Raw genomic sequence first — 20902 nt, 5'->3', positions numbered from 1 at the left:
ACTTAAAAAAATTTTTTTAAATAGGTAAGTGTCATTTGAGTTGTTTATTTTCTTATGTATTCTCATATGATGATATGCTTCTTAGTATGGAATTTATTTCATATTGTAGCCTCCAGTGGAGCCCGTTTTATGTATATTTATAGTTCACTATTTACAGTTGATTGCATTTTTAGCACAGGCTTAGTTTGTTGAAGAAATAGCATATATTTTCTTTATTGGCTCAGATGTTTTACTTTCCTTTACTCACTGGCATCAAAGTTGACGTATGCTTATCATGAGTCCTGCGTTAACACTGTTGACTTCCACTTAATACCATCCTCTCATTATTACCAACCAGTCCGTCTTTTTTTATTGGTGCTTTTTAAGTTGCATTTCAGTTGTCATGAGCTACAAAAAAGTACTGTAACAGTCAAGTAATTCTGCATATCTAGAATTAAAAATATGCTCTGCTCTTTCTGGTTCTCAGTTCCCACTTTTTTTTTTTTAATTGTTATCCATCTGCTTGGCTTTGGTTCTACTTTCTGGGATGTCTTCTCAAGTTTATCTTCCAGTGCTCTTGTTGAATTTTCTTTTTAAGGTTTCAAGTATCAAGTTTTTAATTCTTGGAAATTTTTTTCTGTTCCCTTGAATGATCTTCCCTGCAGAATTATTGTGTTCATCAGGTTTTTGATTTATTTTTTTCCATTTTTAATTGTGTCTTTTCCCCATTACTTTGTTTTGTTTGGCTCAGGCTTTAAATTTAACAGCAGAACTCTAAATACTTGGTGATCATTGGTCACCTGCTTATTTTTATTTTGAGGCACTGAAATCCTGATATGAGTACATTGCTTCTATTTGTGACATGGCCGGTGTATTGTACAGACTTAGAGCTCTAATTGGGTTTCCCAAGTGGCATTTTTGGAAGTTCTTCTCTGTGGATACTTGTTGTGTTACTTGGTTTTGTTTTGGATTTTTCCTATAGAGAAATGTTCCAGTCTCCAGCATGAGGATAAGAGCAGGGTGTCCCTATAGGGAGTGAGTCTCCTCTGACATCCTGTTTGTGTCTCCATCTCTTTGTCTTGTATATAATAATCTGGTCCAGCTTTTCAGAAAATATGTTTTCAGTCTTATCACAGAGATGAAAATAGAAGCTTCAGCTTCTAATTTATAACCTCTTGTACATATTATGATTTAATAGTTCTTTTTCAGTCCTACCCACATAGCTTCATTCTAGAATACTTGGTGCTTGCAGCTCCCGAACTAAGTGATTTCTTCATTGGCTTCCCTGGTTTCAAGCATTTACTTTTCCTCAGGATCCTGTGTCATTATCACTGGGCTAGCTGATTCTCCGCATCCAACGTTGATAGTACTTTTCTGTCTTTATGCTCTTCTGTCTTTGAGAGTTAATTTTTAAAATTTTATTTATTTATTTGAAAGGGTGAGGAGAGACTGATCTTCCATCCACTGTCTCCCTCTGCAGCTCACTGTAGTAATGGGAACTGGGCCAGTCCAGAGCCAGCAGCTTCTTCCTGGCTTCCCCTAAGGATGTGCAGGGCCCGGTTTTTAGGCCATCTTCTGCTCTCTCCCTACACCATTAACTTAGAGTTACATCAGAAATGGAGTAGCTGGGACTCTAACCAGTGCCCATATGGGATGCTGACACTATAGGCAATGACTTCCTTCTTTGCTACAAGGACAGTCCCTAGAACTTATAGGTTTTTTTAAAGTACCATTTTAGTTGACTTTTAGGAAAAAGCTGATAAACATGAATCTGGGTGTTGGCTTGGGTACTGCTTTCCCATCTGAAATATCTTCCTGCTTTTCGCCAAACAGCACTATCCTTCCTCTTGTCTGGCACTTTTCTTGGTACTTCCAAAATTTGAGCTAAAGTCTTTCTTCAGTTGAGCTCGTGTTTAGATACCCTGACAATTTTGTATAAATACTCCAAGGACTGTTGCAGAGAAGAAGTGGGAATGGGTTTGTTTGTTTCTTTTTTGGAGTGAACACTGTGCTTAAAAGAAGGTGGGATGTGAACACAGATGACAGCCCCCTATAGAAAGACCTGTTTCACTGTGCTGCAGTCAACAGGTTGCCTCTTCAGAGGGACTTGCTCTTCATAGCTGCCTTAGAAATACTCTGCAAATGAGGGCCCCAAAGAACACAAACCTCTGGTTCACTCCCACTACTTCACCTAGACAGTGTGCCTTTTGGATCTGTTTTATACGGTTGTGCTTGCTGCTCTTGATTGCACGTGAATGATTGATTACTTGTTTTTTAGGGTGCATTTGTCTCCTAAAATGACTTTTAAGTTTTATGACATTTTTTTTTATTGTGGTAAGAGCTTTCCATATTTCCCCTCTTCATACTGTTGGATTCGGACTGATGTTCAGTTAGAAAGTGTTTATGCTTAGGATTTGACACACTTGAGTCATTTCTGTTGGCTCTTCTCTTTTTACAAGGTGCCAACCGGATAGTATTAGAGGACTCCAATATCTTGCAGCCTGTGGGATTGACTGTATTTGAAAACTGGCTCTATTGGATTGATAAACAACAACAAATGATTGAAAAAATCGACATGACCGGTCGGGAGGGAAGAACCAAAGTTCAGGCTAGAATCGCCCAGCTCAGTGACATTCATGCAGTAAAGGAGCTGAACCTTCAGGAATACCGTAAGTGCTATGGGGTCATGCTGATTGCAGCACTAAGGTGTGTTGTGAGAATTCAAACTGAGTTTTCTTGTCTTTGCAGCCTCTTTTGTGCCCCAGATTTTCATGCGCTTGTATTTCTCATTTTTTGAACTATTTGTGCATTGAAAGCCTTATGTCAGATTCATCTGGGAGCTTTTTGCAATTAATTGTTATCTTATAAACTGGGAATGAGGGAGGGGCGTAGGAGTAATCTTGCTCATTTAAAAAAGTTCCCCGCATAGACTAACAACTTCTTATCTTGACTTCACTTTCTCTCCTTCATTTCTCTTGAGAATGCTGGCAATATAAACCATTTATTCATTTTCTTCCCTTTATACCCTTACAGTTTGAACAAAAGTAAAGACTGTATTTTATATTTTGATTGCTAGAGATAGGGATTTTACTATAATCCTAAGCAAAAGTAAGGCAAACAAAACTTAGGATGTTAACACAGAACACTGTTTAATCATAAGTGTATACTTCCCACACTTTTCTAATGAATTTTTCAATTCCCAGCTTAGATAAAGTAGCCATAAATAATTTTTTGTATTATTAAAAACTCTTGAAAATAACTGTCTTGCCCTAGTGTCTTGTTAATAAATATCAATTTTCAAAATGCCCTCATATCTATCACAAGAAGAGGTGTTAGGAATACTGATGTTAGCTGGAGTGCTAGAGAGAAAACTAACAAAAAAATGAAATATGAAAAGAGAATACTGGAATTGGCCTGGTGCAGTGGCTCAGTGGCTAAATCCTCAACTTGCAAACATTGGGATCCCATGTGAATGCCAGTTCGTGTCCTACGTGCTCCACTTCCATGTCATTTGTTGTCTTTCAGTAACTCTTTCGTTTTCAATAAATTCTCATTTGATTGTACTTTTTAGGGGGCTGGCATTGTGGTGCAGTGTGTTAAACTGCAACTTGACAACAGTGTCCCATATCAGTTCAAGTCCTGATTGCTCCACTTAGGATCCAGCTTCCTTCTGGTTCTCCTGGGAAGGCAGTGGAGAGGATGGCCCACGTACTTGGTCTCGTGCCATCCTTGTGGAAGACCAGGATGGAATTCCTGGCTCCTTTCCTTGTCCTGGCCTAGACCTGGCTGTTGTGACAATTTGGAGTATGAGCCAGTGGGTAGAAATATCTCTTCTTGCACTTCCCGAATCCCTGCATGTCTTTTTTCCTCTCTGTAATTCTTGGTGTCTTCTGTTTTCCTTGCTCTCTGCCACTGGGTCTATCAAATGAGTAAAACAAAAAATTTACGTGGTTAAGATGGTGGATTTGTTACAAGTGACATCATTTTTTCTTTATCATTTAAAAGTTTTTAATTGAAGTATTTTAGGATAGAGGAAATCTTGTGTTTTAAATGGAAAAAAAAAAGGAAAGAAATTCTGTTCTCAGCATTCTTTGAGTGATTTTCCTAGCGTTAGTAATCAGCTTTTCTTGTTCACAGAATATTAACATGAGCTGTACCGGTGTCTTACTAAGCTTTGTGATGGAATAAGGGCTCATTAGTATGGGCATACTATTCAGGCTGGTTTTAAATTTGGTTTTCTTCATGGTTCATGAGTAATTTTCTGACAGGCTGTTCCATTTTTTTGTTTTGTTTCCTTTTTTGCCTTACAGGACAGCACCCTTGTGCACAGGATAATGGTGGTTGTTCACATATTTGTCTTGTAAAAGGGGATGGTACTACAAGATGTTCTTGCCCTATGCACCTGGTTCTGCTTCAGGATGAGCTCTCGTGTGGAGGTAAGTATGTTGTAACTTCTTTGCACAGGTGGGCTAGCCCTGTATGGCTTCCTAGTGAGGGGGCCCTTCCTCCTGATCCTGTTGTTTATATTCCATCCATCCTCCCTAACTTGGCCTTTGGATGAATCTTTCCTCCTAACCCTTCCTAAACCTCTTATTCCCTAGCCTCTGGTACCATTTTATTCTGTTTCTGAGTTAGCCTGGCTTACAACCTGCATCGAATCATGCAGAATTTGTCTTTTCTGTGCCTTATTTCCTTTACTTAACACAATGTCCTCCAGGCCCATTGGTTTTGTGGCAAATAACAGGACTTCCTTTATTTTAAGGATGGACAATGTTCTGTTTTTATTTATTGCCACACTTTCAGTCTGTGAATAATTGTATTTCCCCAAAAGTTATCCTCCCCCTCTTTTTTCCCCCAGAAGACTAACAAAGTGGGTGAATTCTGCCTTTTCTCACTCCATCCAATGAATTCTAGATTCTGTTAGTTTATATAATGTTGGAAATGTATACAGTGAAAAAGAATACTGTTTTGTTTACATCTGCCAGTGGCTTCTTGTTATTTTTCTTACTTATCTCGTGAAAAGAAAAAGTTTAAAAGTACCACTGAGTATGGTGTTATGTTGTAGTGAAATTGATTTAATGCATGTCACAACAGATAGGTGTATTCCTTTGATAAATTGTAGCAGCACAGTGTCAAACACCAGAATAGTAATCACGGTGTTATTTCAGAAGTCTTCCTCTTGGCACCAATTTTAAGTTCACTCAGCTGAAGGAAAAGGATGATGCTATGTATTTATCTACAATAATAGACTTTTTAGAGCAATCTCTTACTTCTAATAGGGGAAATTATGATGTGAAATAAGTGAGCTATTCAATGTTACAATCATGATTAAAGTGATGTCAGTTACCTAAATACATACTTCTGAAAGCAAAAATTGAGAGTATATGAATTGTAGATAAGGTGGGATTATATGTAAAAACAGAAGTATTGCACATGTTGAATAGCAGCTGTAGGCATTCTGCTTGGATTCAGAGGATTTGAAGCGCTTTGAGATACAACAGACAATATAGTCAGGGAGATCAGACATGTGCTAATAGAAGTTAAGCTGTGGTACTTGAAATGAAATAGCAAGTGTTGCACATTAATGTACCGAATTCCACTGAACTGTGCACTTCAGAATAGTTTTATTGATTTTACGTTACATAAGTTTTAACTGCAATCAAAAAAATGTAATTGTGGTTTGTATATCAAAGTACTAAACTATTGACTTTAGTAAAGCAAATTCTAGAAAAATGTCCATTTTGTTAACTATAACATAGATAAAGCTGATTCAAGGATGTCATCTTCACATTAGGCAATGTCTTATAGTGCGTTTGTTTTTTTGCTTGTATATCTAGTGATATTTTTACTGTGTGTATTAAAGGGAGGGTCAAAGTGTTTTGACTGATAAAAACAACCATTGTTGCCAGCATCCGAACCAAGATGTAGAATGTATTGTTAAATGTTCCCTCTGTCCTTTACCAGTCAGTTAAACTGTTTTGGAAAGTAAGCATTGTTCTGATATCTAGCTCCAATTGCTGAACTTTATGTAAGTGGAATAATGATGTTTGTACTCTTTTTGTGTCTAGTCTCTTTCTTAATATTTTGAGAGTGGTGTGTAACAGTTGAGAGTATTCAGAAGTCTTTCCTTTTAATGCTGAATAGTTCATTCTATAGTATATTATATCAGTTTCCTATAGAAAGCATTTTGGTTTTTTTATTATGAAAAACAAAATTGCAACAAATATTTTTATGCAATTTTTTTTTAAATTACTGGTCTACTAGTAAAGACAAGTTAAATACAGAATCTAAATCCAAAATACGATTTCATTGAGGCTTGTCTTACCTATTCCACCTTTTTTTCTTTTTCTTCCTAACCATTTTATTGGCTATTTAGAGTTTGTTGAGCACTTCTTTCCTGTTTTGTTCTCTGGCTTTACTTGTGTGTGTGTTTCTTTTCTTGCATACCTCTAAAGCGATAGAACCATTTTCCTCTGTCCCTCAGTTGCAGCTCTTGCTGCCCTAGTTTTCATGGCATACACCTCAAAGCAGTGTAGGTACTTGCTTTATGTTTGTTAGTCTCCCTCTGTCCATAGTCAAATATCAAACATTTTTGAGAGGGATCCTGTTTCATGTTTTAGTTATCCATGCAGTCTCAATAGTGCTGGGTACTAAATAACTTCTTTGGAAATAATTCCTCAAATTTCCCCTGTAAAATGTTTACCTACAGTATATAGTATTTTTTGTTAGAAAGATAAAGAATATTGTGATCCATGGTCCTGGGATAAAATTGCTATTTTTCCTTATTTACTACCAGATATTTTTAAAAAAGACTTTTAAAAATTTTAATTTTTCAAATTTTGAAGAGTAAGTTTTATTTGAAAGGAAGATGTACATATAGAAGGAGAGACAGTTCTTCTGTATTAGTCTGAATCAGGGTTATTGTAATGTTTGGTATGTATTTATTAAAATGAGAGTCACTTGAACTGTGCTGTAGTACCCCTCTGTAGTACTCTGTGTGACCATCGTGTGTTTCTCTCCCTCTGAAGAGCCCCCAACATGTTCTCCTCAGCAGTTCACTTGTTTCACTGGGGAAATTGACTGCATCCCTGTGGCTTGGCGCTGTGATGGTTTTACTGAATGTGAAGATCACAGTGATGAACTCAACTGTCCCGTATGCTCCGAGTCCCAGTTCCAGTGTGCCAGTGGGCAGTGTATTGATGGTGCTCTCAGATGCAATGGAGATGCAAACTGCCAGGATAAATCCGACGAGAAGAACTGTGAAGGTATCTAGAATTCTATAGTGCCTGGTTTTACAATCTTTTTCCACTGAAGTTAGTTAAAATTTGACTCAATAGTAATTTTGGGTAATTTTCAAATACAGTTGACCATTATCATGTCTGAACATAGTTGCAAGTTGTTTTAATTCTCTTCACATGCATAGGGGTTTTACAGGTCAGTAAGCTCTGAAAATATGAACAATGGGACCAAAAGATTCTGTTCAGTTTATAAAAATAGTCCCTGTTTTGTAAATTCTTGATTGATTGATTACCATCTAAAATATGTTATTTTTACCATAACCTTTAACAAGGGCAAAAAAAAATTTAACATGTTCTCTAGAGTTATTTAGGGTAAAGAGTAAAAGTTTATTACAGAGGAAATATAGTACAAAGAACAAAATAGTAAACTTCCCAATGGGCTTCTTTCCCTATCATTTTTTTCTCTCTGCTGGTAGAATTACCCAGAGAATAATATTTATGTTACACATAAAATTCTTTTCATTTGTACTTAAAAAGTACAAGTGACTCCATTTGTCTTTACATGATAGTAAAATAAGTTCTGTTTGCATTTTTTTTCTAGTGCTTTGTTTAATCGATCAATTCCGTTGTACCAATGGCCAGTGCATTGGGAAACACAAAAAATGTGATCATAATGTGGACTGCAGTGACAAATCAGATGAACTGGATTGTTGTAAGTCAAACCAAAGTCCTGAAAATGTCTCCTGAGAATTGTTTAAAAACATCATTTCATTTTTGTATCTTTAAGCTTTACTTACAATCAGAAGTTCCTTATGAAGAAATGAGATTATTAAGCTGGTTGTGTTCAAGATTTTCTTTCTTTTTTTTTTAATTTTTAAAGATTTATTTATTTTTATTGGAAAGGCAGATATACAGAGAGGTGGAGAGGCAGAAAGGAAGATTTTCTATCTGATGGCTCACTCCCCAAGCGGCCTCAATGGTCAGAGCTGCAGCAGTCAAAAGCCAAGAGCCAAGAGCCTCTTCCAGGTCTCCCATGCAAGTGCAGGGTGCTAAGGCTTGGGTCGTCCTTGACTGCTTTCACAGGACACAAGCAGGGAAGCTGGTTGTAAAGCAGTGCTGCTGGGATGAGAAGCAATGCCCATATGGGATCCCAGCACCTTCAAGGCGAGAACTTCAGCCATTAAGCTGGCTTGGTTCCAAGATTTTTTTTTTCTTTGTTTTTAATAAATCTTTAAATATAACAGCTTTCTTATGCATGAAAATCTTCACAAAAGCACTTAATAAGGCACTAGGAAAGAATAAACATTCTTTGGAGGTCACAACTGAAGTTAATAAAATTCTCAATCTAGATACATGGAAGTCAATAATCTTAACTTCATTTCTGAGCATTAGTTAATGTCTGATTGCCTCATTGAAGTGTTTACAGCAGTTTCGTGGTAGCTTAAAGATTTTAGAAATAATTTTAAAACTTGAAATGTGACCTGAATATCCATAGGCCAGCCAGTGTCCACAGACTTAGGGCCCCTTGGCTGAACAGCCTTCATTGTTATTTATACAGTCCTAAGCAATAATGTCGCCCAGATTGATAAACTGAATTCTTAATGCGATACCTGGCTTACTGAAGTTGGGTAGTTCTCATTTTAAAACTCATTTACCTGTTTTGATGTTAGACTGTTAGCTTTTTAAGCTATATATTTATATGCAGGGTTGCTGTGATTGTAAACTGCAGGTAGGCATTTAGGGCAGGTTTTGGCTTAAGTGCTTGCATCACTGTCACCCCATGGAAGACCTAGAGTTGACCTGGTTCAGGCATTTGGGGAGTGAAGCAGTAGACAGAATATCTACCTCTACCTTTTAAATAAAATGAAAATAAATCAGAAAGAAGTGCCCCAGCACTAGAAAAAAATGAAAAGATGATATGATCATTTGTAAGGACTGAAGAATACTCTGAACCTCCAGTGTTCCTGGAACAGGTCTGTAACTGGTAACCCAAGGATTTGGGTCTGTGCCACTTGTACTGGAGACCCAGACTGATTTTTAGACTCTGGTTTTGACTCTGGCCCAGTTCTGGTTGTTGGGGACATTAGGGAATTCAATCATCGAATGAAAGATTTCTCTCTTACTGCCTTTCAAATAAATTTTTGCTGGATATTTTGTTTGAAAAGGAAGGGTTGGGACCAAGCATAGTGGCCTAGCAGCTAAAGTCCTTGCCTTGAATACACCAGGATCCCATATGGGCATCGGTTCTAATCCTGGCAGTTCCGCTTCCCATCCAGCTCCCTGCTTGTGGCCTAGAAGGGCAGTCGAGGACGGCCCAAAGCCTTGAGACCCTGTACACACATGGGAGATGCAGAGGAAGTTCCTGGCTGCTGGCTTTGGATTGGCACAGCACCAGCCATTGTGGTCACTTGGGGAGTGAATCATCGGACAGAAGATCATCTTCTCTGTCTCTTCTCCTCTCTGTATATCTGACTTTGCAATAAAAATATATTAAATCTTATTTAAAAAAGAAAAGTCAAGGTTACAGAGAGGGAGACAGAGCTTTTTCATCTGTTGGTTCATGTCCCAAGTAAACACAACAGTCAGGGCTAGGAAGTCAGAGCTTCATCCGAGTCTGCCACACACTGATGCAGGGGCCCAAGTATGTGGACCATCTTCTGCTGCTTTCCCAGGGACATTAGCAGGGAGCTGGATAGGAAGGGCAGTAGCTGATTCAGGAACTGGTGCCCATATGGCATGCCTTAGTCATAGGTGGTGTCTTAAGCTAGTGTGCTGCCTCATCACAAGAACTAGTATTAAAAACAAAAGAAGTTGACTGTACTATTGTAAAAATATGGGCAAAATCAGTCATGGGGGTGGTAACTTGGAAGGGGGTAGGGAAATTCTAAACCCTATGAAATTATGAAATTGTACCATAAAATTTAAAAAAAAATCTATCCTCTTTTTTTCATTTAAAAGAAAAAAAAACATGGCAAATGGTGTATTATGTGAGGATTTCCTTTTTGTTTTTGTTTGTTCATTTTTGGCACCAAAATAAATGAATATTTTTTATTCTAATTCTCCACATACCTTTTGAAGTATCTGTAACTTCAATCTAATCAGGCTTATCTTAAGCTTTGGGTGTTGCTTGACCAGGCTGAATTTTGTCTCTTGAATTCTGAAATCTAACCTGTGCTGAAAGCCTGCTGTGCCCAACTTTCCATTAGATGACTGTATGACATTCTTGGTTTTAGATCCAACAGAAGAGCCAGCACCACAGGCCACCAATACAGTTGGTTCAGTTGTTGGGGTGATTGTCACCATTTTTGTGTCTGGAATCATGTACTTCGTCTGCCAGAGGATGCTGTGTCCGCGAATGAAGGGGGATGGGGAAACCATGACTAATGACTATGTGGTGCATGGACCAGCTTCGGTGCCGCTTGGCTACGTGCCACACCCAAGTTCCTTGTCAGGCTCTCTTCCAGGTGAGTGATGACTGCTCCACTGAGAATCAGGTTTTGAGTTCTGGCACGATTACTGAGTTTATACTAGGGAGACAGGTGCTACCTAGAACCTGTCTTGAAAGGTTTGTTTTCACTCTCAGCACAAAAAGTGCTGCATACAAGCTTGATGGAAATTTGCACAAATGGGAAGCATTTGTCTGTATGGGCTCTGAACACTTTTCTGACTTTGCTGCTGGATCCTCTGCTAAAAGTAAATCAGCAATCATTCAGTAAAGAGTTAGAAAACACATATACTTAAAGTTCACAAACTGGGAACCCCAACATTATTCATTCTAGAATTAATAGGAGATCAGAAAATAGATTCTGTTTGGTGAAGGTTTAGGAAGAGTTGCATGATAATAGGGAGGACTCTGTATTTTATTTTATTTTATTGTGTCATTTTTTGTGATAGCAGTGGGATGAGGACTAGCTGAGGCTTAGCCTTGGATCCAGAAGTTCTACCCCTGGGTAGCTTATACTCCTTTAAGGAAATTAAGAGTTCTTGTCAGAGTTTCCTGGTGCTATTAGTGAAAGGAAGCCAGCATTTCAGTAAATGTGAAGGAAAAGGAGGTGCCTGGCAAAAGCCCTCTGAAAAACAGGAACTTGTGGGTGTGACTCTTAAATAAACAGACATCATTTCAAAGCTGTTAATGATAGTTTCCCTGCTGCTGTACCAACTTTCAGCCAGTGCAGTGTATGAAAATTACTTGGGGAAATTGTAATTGCTTCTTCTCCATCGGTAGTTTTCTTTTGAGCCACTCTTGCATTTAGTAGATGAAGAAATATCTTTCCTATGTTGAGTGTGTGCCTTAAAAATTGCATGTTTCCTTTTGAACAGATTTTACCTAATGTGCTCTGTTTCACAATCTCTAGCCATCACCTCCTCAACAGCAGGACAGCCTCTCTTTGAAGAACTCTGAGAGCTGTTCTGGGTTTCATTCTAGGCTGACTCGCAGTGGAAGCATTCGCACCTCGAGAACATTGCTTTCCATTCTCCACCAGCAATTTCAGTTATTTTTAGGAAGACCAAAAGTTGTTTGAAACTCAAACTGTATTTGTGGCACCGAGTGTCAAATGTGATTGATCCATATATTTTATAGATCTTTCTCATCATTAGTTTTAACTCCCCCATCGTTCTAGGAATGTCTCGAGGTAAATCAATGATCAGCTCCCTCAGTATCATGGGGGGAAGCAGTGGACCCCCCTATGATCGAGCACATGTGACAGGAGCATCATCAAGCAGTTCTTCAAGCACCAAAGGCACTTACTTTCCTGCAGTAAGTAGTCTCCTTTTCTTTGAATTCTAGAATATCTGGACTTTTTGATTTTTAGATCATTGAATAAGTGTTCAGTGATGGTAAGGATAAATTAGCTTTTTGTTAGAGAACTTAGACATACAAGAGGAATTTGAAAAGTTCATTGAAAAGTGGAACTAAAAGTTAAGTGTAGGAGGAGCTCATGTTGTAGCACAGCGGGTGAAGCCACTGAAATGTCTGAGTCCTGGCTGTTCTGCTTGGATCCGGCTTCGTGCTGATGTGCCTGGGAAGGCCCCTGCCATCCATATAGAGAAACAGAATGAAGTTCCTGGCTCCTGGCTTTTGCCTGGCACAACCTTGGCTATTGAGGTTATTTAAGGAGTTAACCAACAGATAGAAGATCTGTGTCTAAAAATCTATCTTCCAACTAAGAAAATAAATCAACTCGGAGAAGTACGGAAGAACATTGAAAACATGGCTGCTACACAGTTTTAAAAAGGGTTAATTCTTGGCATGGTCATATAACCTAGCAGGTAACACATTTGATTTCTTCTTGAGGGCACCTAAGATTGGTTCTCAGCTCCGACTCTTTGACACCAGCTCCCTGCCAACACAGCTCTTGAGAGGCGGTGAGAATGGCTGCAGTGATTGGAGACCTGGATTGAGTTACTGAGTTCCTAGCTCCTGGCATTAGCCCAATCATTTAGGGAATAAACTAGTGGATTTGATGAGTGAGTGAATGTGTGTGTGTTTGCATGCATACTTCATTTATTTCCTTGCTTCCCTCCCCCAAATAAGAAATAAAATTTGTTTTGGTGGGAAAAAAAAAATCCCTGAAGTCTGTTGATAGTTTATTCAGAATTTTCTGTGAACTCTTTGGAGCCCCTTTACATAAAGCTTTACTTATCATGAGAGGGTTAGGACTTTTTTTTGTAAGTTCATAAAAGAGGAACCAGACTTAGAATTTCTTTCAAGTCAGTATTTTTTTTTAATTGGAAAGGTAGATTCAGAGATACAAGGAGAAACAGAGACGTATTTTCCATCTGCTAGTTCACTCCCCAGGTAATTGCAACGGCTGGAGCTGAGCCCTTCTGAAGCCGGGGGCCAAGAGCTGCTTCTGTGTTTCCCATGTGGGTGCAGGGTCCCAAGGATTTGAGCCACCCTCTGTTGCTTTCCCAGGCCACAAGCAGGGAGCTGCGTGATAAGTGGGGCAGTTGGACACAAACCAACATCAATATGGGATGTGGATGCTGGAACATGGAGTTAGCTAGTTCCAGTTGAGCCATCATGTCTGCCCCAACTCAGTAATTTTTTTAAAGTATGTTTACTTATACCAATGATTTACAGATTCCAGATACTTTTCAGTTCTTTGAATTGTTCAACCATGTTAATGTGGCCTAGAAAACAGGGAGCCGCAATCCTGCAGTGCCATTTAAGGCCAATTCTTTGAAAAAGGATTGTGCTAGTAATGTAGTAAAAGGGAATATAAATAAAGATAAAGAGAAGTTGAAAGGAAGTGTGATAGTTTTGCCTTGGATAGACTGTTGTTGCTTTAATATTTTAATTTTTCTCTCATTTTAGATTTTGAACCCTCCACCATCCCCAGCCACAGAGCGATCACATTATACTATGGAATTTGGTTATTCTTCCAACAGTCCTTCTACTCATAGGTCATACAGGTATGCACACCTCCCTGTAAGAGAAGTTGCAGTCGTTCTTAGGAGGAAGAAGTGCTCTAGTTTGGGCCTCCAGTAGCCCCCGATGAATGGATGAGCACCATGCAGAGAGCATAGGCGTCTTTTATTGGTGGCGCTAACATTGCACCATTGCAAGACCTTTTCGTCTGAAGACATTATACTGTTCTGAAAGAGAGTCACCAGTCCCGATTTTTAGAGGAGTGAAGTAAAACCTTGTGGTTTAAAAGGAAAATTTACCACTAATATGATTTCAGAGTAGATTCTACTGGGATTACACTTGATTAATATTCTAGAAATAGAGCATTGTGGGTAAGACTTCTGTTGAGGGAGTCACGGACCTGAAAATAGAAGGGGTAGTAGGAGCATAAATTTTGAGAAATGTTGAACAAGTATAGGATTGCCCATGGATAATTTGTTATTAGGATCTGGATTAAAATATGTCCCGTGTAGTTACATGGAATAGAATTAGACTCATGAAAATAAATAAAGTGTCTTTATAAGCCTTACAAAGCAAAATCTACAGAACATGTTGAGTAGGTCAAGTGCTGTTGTGTCCTCTCACTCTTCCCTCTGCCGGCAGGAAGCTGACGGCTGCTGCTCTGCATGTCTGTGCCTGTTGGTTTTTCTCAAGCTCTTTAGCTTCTACACAAGATATTTCCTAGGGCTTTGGTCAGATTGATCCTGTACAGGCTTACACTTGTGTGGGAATGCCATGGAAACTATTTAGAGTATCTCACAAGAGTTCTTACTTCTGTTTGGAAAAAGCTGTGTTTGAAAGATCAGCTCTGAACTGATTATTTAGTAATTTATTCTAATGTTACTTTCTTTACCACAAGTTTGTTCTACAAAGCCAGAACTGAACTGGACATTTAGTGCAGTGGTTAGGTTAAATCATTGCTTGAGACACCATATCCTTTACTGAAGTACCTAAGCTTGAATCCCATGTCCCTCCCAGCTCAGCTTCTTGCCAATGCAGACTCTGGCAGTAGTGATGACTTAACTAGCTGCCACCCACATTGAAGACTGATTGAGTTCCAGACTCTTGATTTGCAGCTGACGCGCCCCTGCCTGTTGTGTTCCTTTGAGGGGCAAACCAGCTGATGAAAGTACTACTTTCCTCTGCTTTGTCTTTCTTTTTGTCCTCTTGCCGCAGCACCCCAACCCCTCTCTTCGCCTTTCAAAAAAAGAAAGAAGAAAAGCTTAAAAAAAAAAGCCTAAAAATTAAAATGGCCTAGAATTTTATTTTTAAAAATTAATTTCTTGGGGCCATTGTGGTGGTGATGCAAGCTAATCCTCCACCTGCAAGCATTAGCATCCCATGTGGGCACTAGTTTGTGTCCCAGCTGCTCTATTTTCATTCCAGTTCTCAAATAAAGTAGGTGTTTGAAAAAAGAAAGGGGCCCAACACAGTAGCCTATTGGCTAAAGTCCTTGCCTTGAACACACTGGGATCCCATATGGGTACCGGTTCCTATCCCCATGGTCCCACTTCCCATCTAGCTCCCTGCTTGTGGCCTGGTAAAGCCTTCGAGGATGGCCCAAAGTCTTGGGACCCTGCGTCCATGTGGAAGCCTAGAAGAAGCTCCTGGCTCCTGGCTTCGGATAGGCACAGCTCCAGCCATTGCAGCCACTTGGGGGGTGAATCAGCGAATGAAATCTTCCTCTCTGTGTATCTGACTTTCCAATAAAAAAAGAGAGAGAAGTGAATTTCATTTGAATAAACTGAAACAATTTGATCAAAATAAGTATGTTGTAACTCAAATAATTCTTGTTTAGTCATTTCCCATGTCTAAAATGAAGCCTAATTTCTGTTTCTTAGAATCAACTTTTTTTTTATCACCTGTTGATAAAAAAATTTTTTTAAAATTTTTTTTTTATTGGAAAGGCAGATATACAGAGAGGAGAGACAGAGAGGAAGATCTTCCATTCGATGGTTCACTCCCCAGGTGGCCGCAACGGCTGGAGCTGAGCCAATCTGAAGCCAGGAGCTTCTTGTGGGTCTCCCATGCAGGTGCAGGGTCCCAAGGCTTTGGGCCGTCCTCGACTGCTTTCCCAGGCCACAAGCACGGAGCTGGATGGGAAGCAGGGTTTTTAATTTTTTGTCATTTAAATCAAGACTATAAAAACACTTTATTCATTATTTTTTTTTTCTATTTTTCTCATATGAGAATCTCAGTCTTTGGCTTTTTAAATGTTGGGGTGGAAATTTCACCAAGGCTTCATAGTGGTGCAGAAAGAGCAATTAAAACAAAACACCAGGATCCCCTGTCAGTATTGACAATAAAAGTGTGTGAACCTACTAGGCTGGTCTAGTAACTTTTAAACTGGCAGCTGTTTCTTTCTGAACAAGCCCAGGTGATAACAGATTGTTTGTGTTGAAGAATGTTATCTTGTGGTGCTTTGTGTCAGCAGATACTTTGTGGATTATCAGTGTAACATTTGTTCTTGCCCCTTTTCCTGCCTCGTTGATGAGAAAGGTTACAAATAAGTCTTTAGGATAAACATGAATAAGATAAACTGTTCCGTATTTAGAATAAAATGTTCCAAGTAGAAGAATGATAGCAAAGCCAACATTTTAGATCAAGTCTTTATTTTCATGATATGCCCCTCTTTCTAATTTGTTTTTCTTGAGTTAGCTACGCTACAAACTTAACATCTGTAGATTAGTTGAAATGACAAGTGTAAGAAGTAAGTTAGGCTTTTCTGAAATGTATATTGGAAAATTCACTGACCTTATGGGTATTTAAAATTACTCATTTTGATGCTCAGTTAAAGCTGTCCTTATGACTGTATATTCATCTATATGCAAGGATTCAAAACCTTGCCTTATTACACTGCACTGCCCCCTTGCTGAGACTAAGAACAGTGGGGAAAGCGCGCCTCTGAACTGTCTACCAAAATTCAGCCTGGGTTGTGTGATTGAGTTAAAGCAAACCTTGAGAAAAATAAAGTCTTCAGACATTATTAAATTGTTTATCAGATAAATTATAGAGTGGTTAAAGACTTGGGGTAATACTAACATGTTTGAGCAGTGTAAAGACTGGTTCTTCTCATGAGCTATGAAACTGGGAATTGATGAGGTCTACTCCATAAACTGGATGCAGAATGTGTACAGCTTTCAGTGGCCTTTCATTCTGTGATGTGGTATAATTTGCAGCTATCGGAGCCCAACCAGAGGCTGGATCAAATTCACCTCTACTTCTCCACTCTGTCCATGGCCCTTGCCTCTGATGACATTCGTTGGCAAGTGCGAAGATGCATGTTATCTCCATGGGCCAGTCAGCCATTGGAAATTGCTTCTAGATCTCTGCAAGTTTCAATTGCCATAGCTTGTTGTTTTCGGAGTGAAGTGTGTTTCTGACATCGTTTTTCTGCAAAGCTAACTGTGCTTCTGTGTGTCTCCTCCCCATCCCAGCTACAGGCCGTACAGTTACCGGCACTTTGCACCGCCCACCACCCCCTGCAGCACAGACGTTTGCGACAGTGACTATGCTCCTAGCCGGAGAATGACCTCAGTGACGACAGCTAAGGGCTACACCAGTGACTTAAACTATGACTCCGAGCCTGTGCCCCCACCCCCCACACCCCGAAGCCAGTACTTGTCGGCAGAGGAGAACTATGAGAGCTGCCCTCCCTCCCCGTACACAGAACGGAGCTACTCCCATCACCTGTACCCGCCGCCGCCCTCTCCCTGCACAGACTCCTCCTGAGGAGGGGCCCTCCTCCTCCGACTGCCTCCCGCGCGGACCTGTAAATACAGTGAGGTGGAGATCTGGGGGGGAGGGGGCTACTTGAGAAATGTGAGGCAGACATGTACAGTGAAAGAAAGCGGGGTAGGGACTACTGGAGATATTTGTACAGAAGAAAAGGATATTTATATATTTTCTTAAAACAGCAGATTTGCTGCTTGTGCCATAAAAGTTTGTATAAAAAATAAATTTGTACTAAAAATTTTATTTTTGCAAACTAAATACACAAAGCATGCCTTAAACCCAGTGAAATGACTGATACAAAGGAAACAGGAATAATAAAGGCATCTCTGACCAGGAATGTCTGGGCTTTATTGATACCAAAAAAGAAGAAGATGACGACGACAATTAAGTCCATCTCAGAGCAGCAAACCATAGATACTTGAAAGAAGCCAAATAGGCCTCATGTTAACTAACATTTGAGGGCCAAGAAATGAAGAAGTCATGAAACGGGGAAAAATATTAACCTTGGACACAGGGCTTTGTTCTCTCTAGGAATCCAACTGAATTTTTGCGAGGAAATAGATGTTCATAGAATCCCTTCTGGTGTTGCTGTCGTCAGGTGAGAAGAATTGCAGGGCTGTGTGTGTGTGTGTCCCCATCGGTTTGTCCGTCCGTGCAGGTCTTGTATCCCTACCTTAGAGCCCACTCCTGTGTCAACTGTCTGGGAAGACGCTGCAGGGCCGTGTGTGTGTGTGTGTGTGTGTGTGTGTGTGTGTGCGCGCGCACGCGCGCGCACTTGCGTGTGCAGGTCTCGTGTCCATACCTTAGAGCCTACACCTTTGTCACAAAGTCATGTTTTCACCTTGCTGCCTCCCTGGCAACTTGTAGGCCATTTTGCCAAAATACCACATTATATTCAAGGAATTCATGAAATATAATTGTCGAAAGTTTGATTTTAAGATTTCTGCCAGCTCCATCCCCCAGTAGACTTAGCTCTGCATCGACTATTGTTTTTGCATAATGATCCAAGGATCGTACTGTTGTTGCTCTTTCTTTACTTCAAGGTTGTTTTAACACACATTAAAATGTCTTTACAGCTTATAGACTGCGTTTAAGAATTAAAAATTTAACCATATGTTTTTGTTGTAAATTAATCTCATATCCTTGCAGTACTTTCCGCACATATCATAATATAAAAATCACTTTTATATATATTGTTTGAGTAAAACATTTAAATATGTGTGGTTAGAGACAATCTATTTAAAAAGAACATTTTTGTCATTAGATGTTTCCTGTATTGACTGTTGTGACATGCTCATGTTCTTTAGGCCAATCTTCTCAGAATCATGTCTGTGTATGTACCTCTTCTAATGTGTGATATGAATTTAATATCTTGTTATTCACCGTGAATGTAAGATTATTTTCAAATTATCCACAAATTATTCTTATAATCACCTTTGTTTTTTATGTGTGTTCCCTCTTATTCTATTATAAACTAAGATAATTGAATGATAATTTGGGGAATAAATAAGAACACCAACTATGAAGTTCTCAGCTGTCAGAACTCGGGAGCAGGCATGGAGTGTTGTTCCATCCTCCTGGCCTGCCGTCACATACGGTACTGGGTCTACCACCACTTCAGCTCCCAGGGCTGACTCACGTGCCAGTCTCGCCTGCCCTGCCGTCTTGCTGAAAGTTAGTTTCCTGCTTCTCACTCACCTCTGGCACTTCTCTGCTAAAAATGAATGTGTTTTCCAACTGATGTAACAGCTGTCGGTCAGGGAGTTAAGGAGGTCCTTTTGTTTCTGTTTTTAATGCTGTCTTGCCTTAGCTTCTCTGAATTTCAGGACCCCAGAGAAGGCAACAAAAGAAAGGATTCTCAATTTTTGGCAGGGGTGAAGTAAAGCTCCAAGTAGCTACAAAAATACCTAAAATGAACTTCCTACAGAGAAAAAATACCATTTTAGAATAATGCTCAGATTCTTGGAGACAGCTTATGAGGATCAACAGTTGCACTTGATTTTGTATAAATAAGTGGAAATCCATCAGTGTCTGATGTTTCAGTCAGACAAGCATTATTAGCTCTTCCTGTTAGTAGAGCAAAGTTCTCCCAGTCTAACAGAGTGGACCTTGAATTCACGTTCTGTGACACGTAGGGATACTTGATAATTAAGTGAAGATGGAAAGGTTAGCAATAACTGGGTATCGATTAGAATTCGATTCTATGTTTACATTTTTTAACATGCATCTTTATCTGGTGGGCTTCCCATGTGGAAACTTGCACTATATGAACTAAGAAGAATATTGCCTTGTTTTATCTCAGTCCAAGTGCTTGTACTGTGATGGCAATGGCCTCTTCTTGCAAAACAGAAATTTGTGTGCCAATTTGTTTGAAATTATTTGAAGGCAGTTCAGCTTAATCTCAGGATTCTCTTTCTCTGGATTTTTGGTGTTTCTAAGTGTATTCTCTAAGGAAAGAATTGTCTTATTCTGGAAGGTTTTATTGACTCAAGTTCCGATGGACAGTTAAGCTCAAGTAAATTTTATCTTGATTGATAAACAAGAATGTTAGGAAAACTAAGGAGAGAAAAATGAGAACAAGAATCGGGAAAAAAATTGAGAAAGAATTTTTTTAGCTTCAGTGTTTTTTCTAAGCTCATTATCCAAATGGGGAAATGAAAGTGGAACAAAGTCATTAGATACTTCTTTAAAAATCATCTTTCCTTTTGAACATGTCTTTTTAAAGTATGCCCACTTATAAGTGTGATAAAATGACCTGAAAAATGAACTGCAGTATCACTTAACTTGATGTGCACTCCACTGAACTGAATGCTTACACAGCCCCATTCTCAACTGCAGCCCAGGTTACTGAAGCAGACAGTAGCATACTCAGAAAAAAGTGTTGCCTGGAATTTTCCCAGTATTAATTCTTCTTCCTATGGATTTTATTATGCCTTTGGCACTTGGTACCTCTGTCCTCTGTTAGCATACCACAAGATGTTGTCTGTTTACCAAGACGGAGTGCTTGTTCAAGAAAATTATACAGTTAATGTAAAAATGTTTTGTGAAGTACAAAAAGATGTGTCAGCTTTTAATAAAATGTGAGAAGCACTATTCTGGAGAGGCGATAGGAATTTAGACATGAAGATTTTCACAAAAGCATTTTTTCATCTAATATTAGCCAATTGGGAGAGAGTCTTTGGGCAGTATATATTTAAGATGATTGGTGATTGATTTTTCTCATCAATTAAAAATACCTTAAGAAGTTCAGTTAAGGACAAATTTGATATTGAAGATGTCAAAAGTAGACACCATCTGTTTATTAGGTAGCAGTTGGTTTGAGGGAACATCTTTCTGTTTTGTGTAAAGGCCCATTAATGAAGAATACTTTAAGTAGTGTTAGTTGCTGCTAAATAGCATGTTAATGAAATATGCTTGTGTGACCTAACACCAGCAATCATAAAGGAGACCAGAGAGGCTTACTGGGAACAAGTTTGCTTCTCTGTTACAGATCAGCTGCTTCTGCCTTCCTACCCTTGTTGTGCCTAAATTTAAGTTC

The 20902-nt window shown here is 39.1% G+C and overlaps 1 protein-coding gene across 1 annotated transcript in view; it reads left to right on the top strand.

The window, feature by feature from the left end:
• The window catches only part of LRP6 (LDL receptor related protein 6), a 111282-nt gene extending 93704 nt beyond the window's left edge, over positions 1 to 17578 (top strand). Inside the window, exons 17-24 of the mRNA XM_040966960.1 lie at positions 2439 to 2648; positions 4290 to 4415; positions 7008 to 7244; positions 7819 to 7929; positions 10451 to 10681; positions 11840 to 11976; positions 13537 to 13634; positions 17067 to 17578. Of these exons, the coding sequence (XP_040822894.1) occupies positions 2439 to 2648; positions 4290 to 4415; positions 7008 to 7244; positions 7819 to 7929; positions 10451 to 10681; positions 11840 to 11976; positions 13537 to 13634; positions 17067 to 17361 (1445 nt within the window). The 3' untranslated portion in view covers positions 17362 to 17578. The remainder of the gene's footprint in view (positions 1 to 2438; positions 2649 to 4289; positions 4416 to 7007; positions 7245 to 7818; positions 7930 to 10450; positions 10682 to 11839; positions 11977 to 13536; positions 13635 to 17066) is intronic.
• The last annotated feature ends 3324 nt before the right edge of the window (positions 17579 to 20902 follow it).

Source organism: Ochotona curzoniae, unplaced genomic scaffold (assembly GCF_017591425.1).
Source record: "Ochotona curzoniae isolate NIBS_2020 unplaced genomic scaffold, NIBS_Ocur_1.0 contig_1482, whole genome shotgun sequence".
NCBI lineage: Eukaryota > Metazoa > Chordata > Mammalia > Lagomorpha > Ochotonidae > Ochotona > Ochotona curzoniae.
The sequence above is the reverse complement of the archived record's forward strand: the minus strand, read 5'-3'. Positions and strand labels throughout refer to the sequence as shown.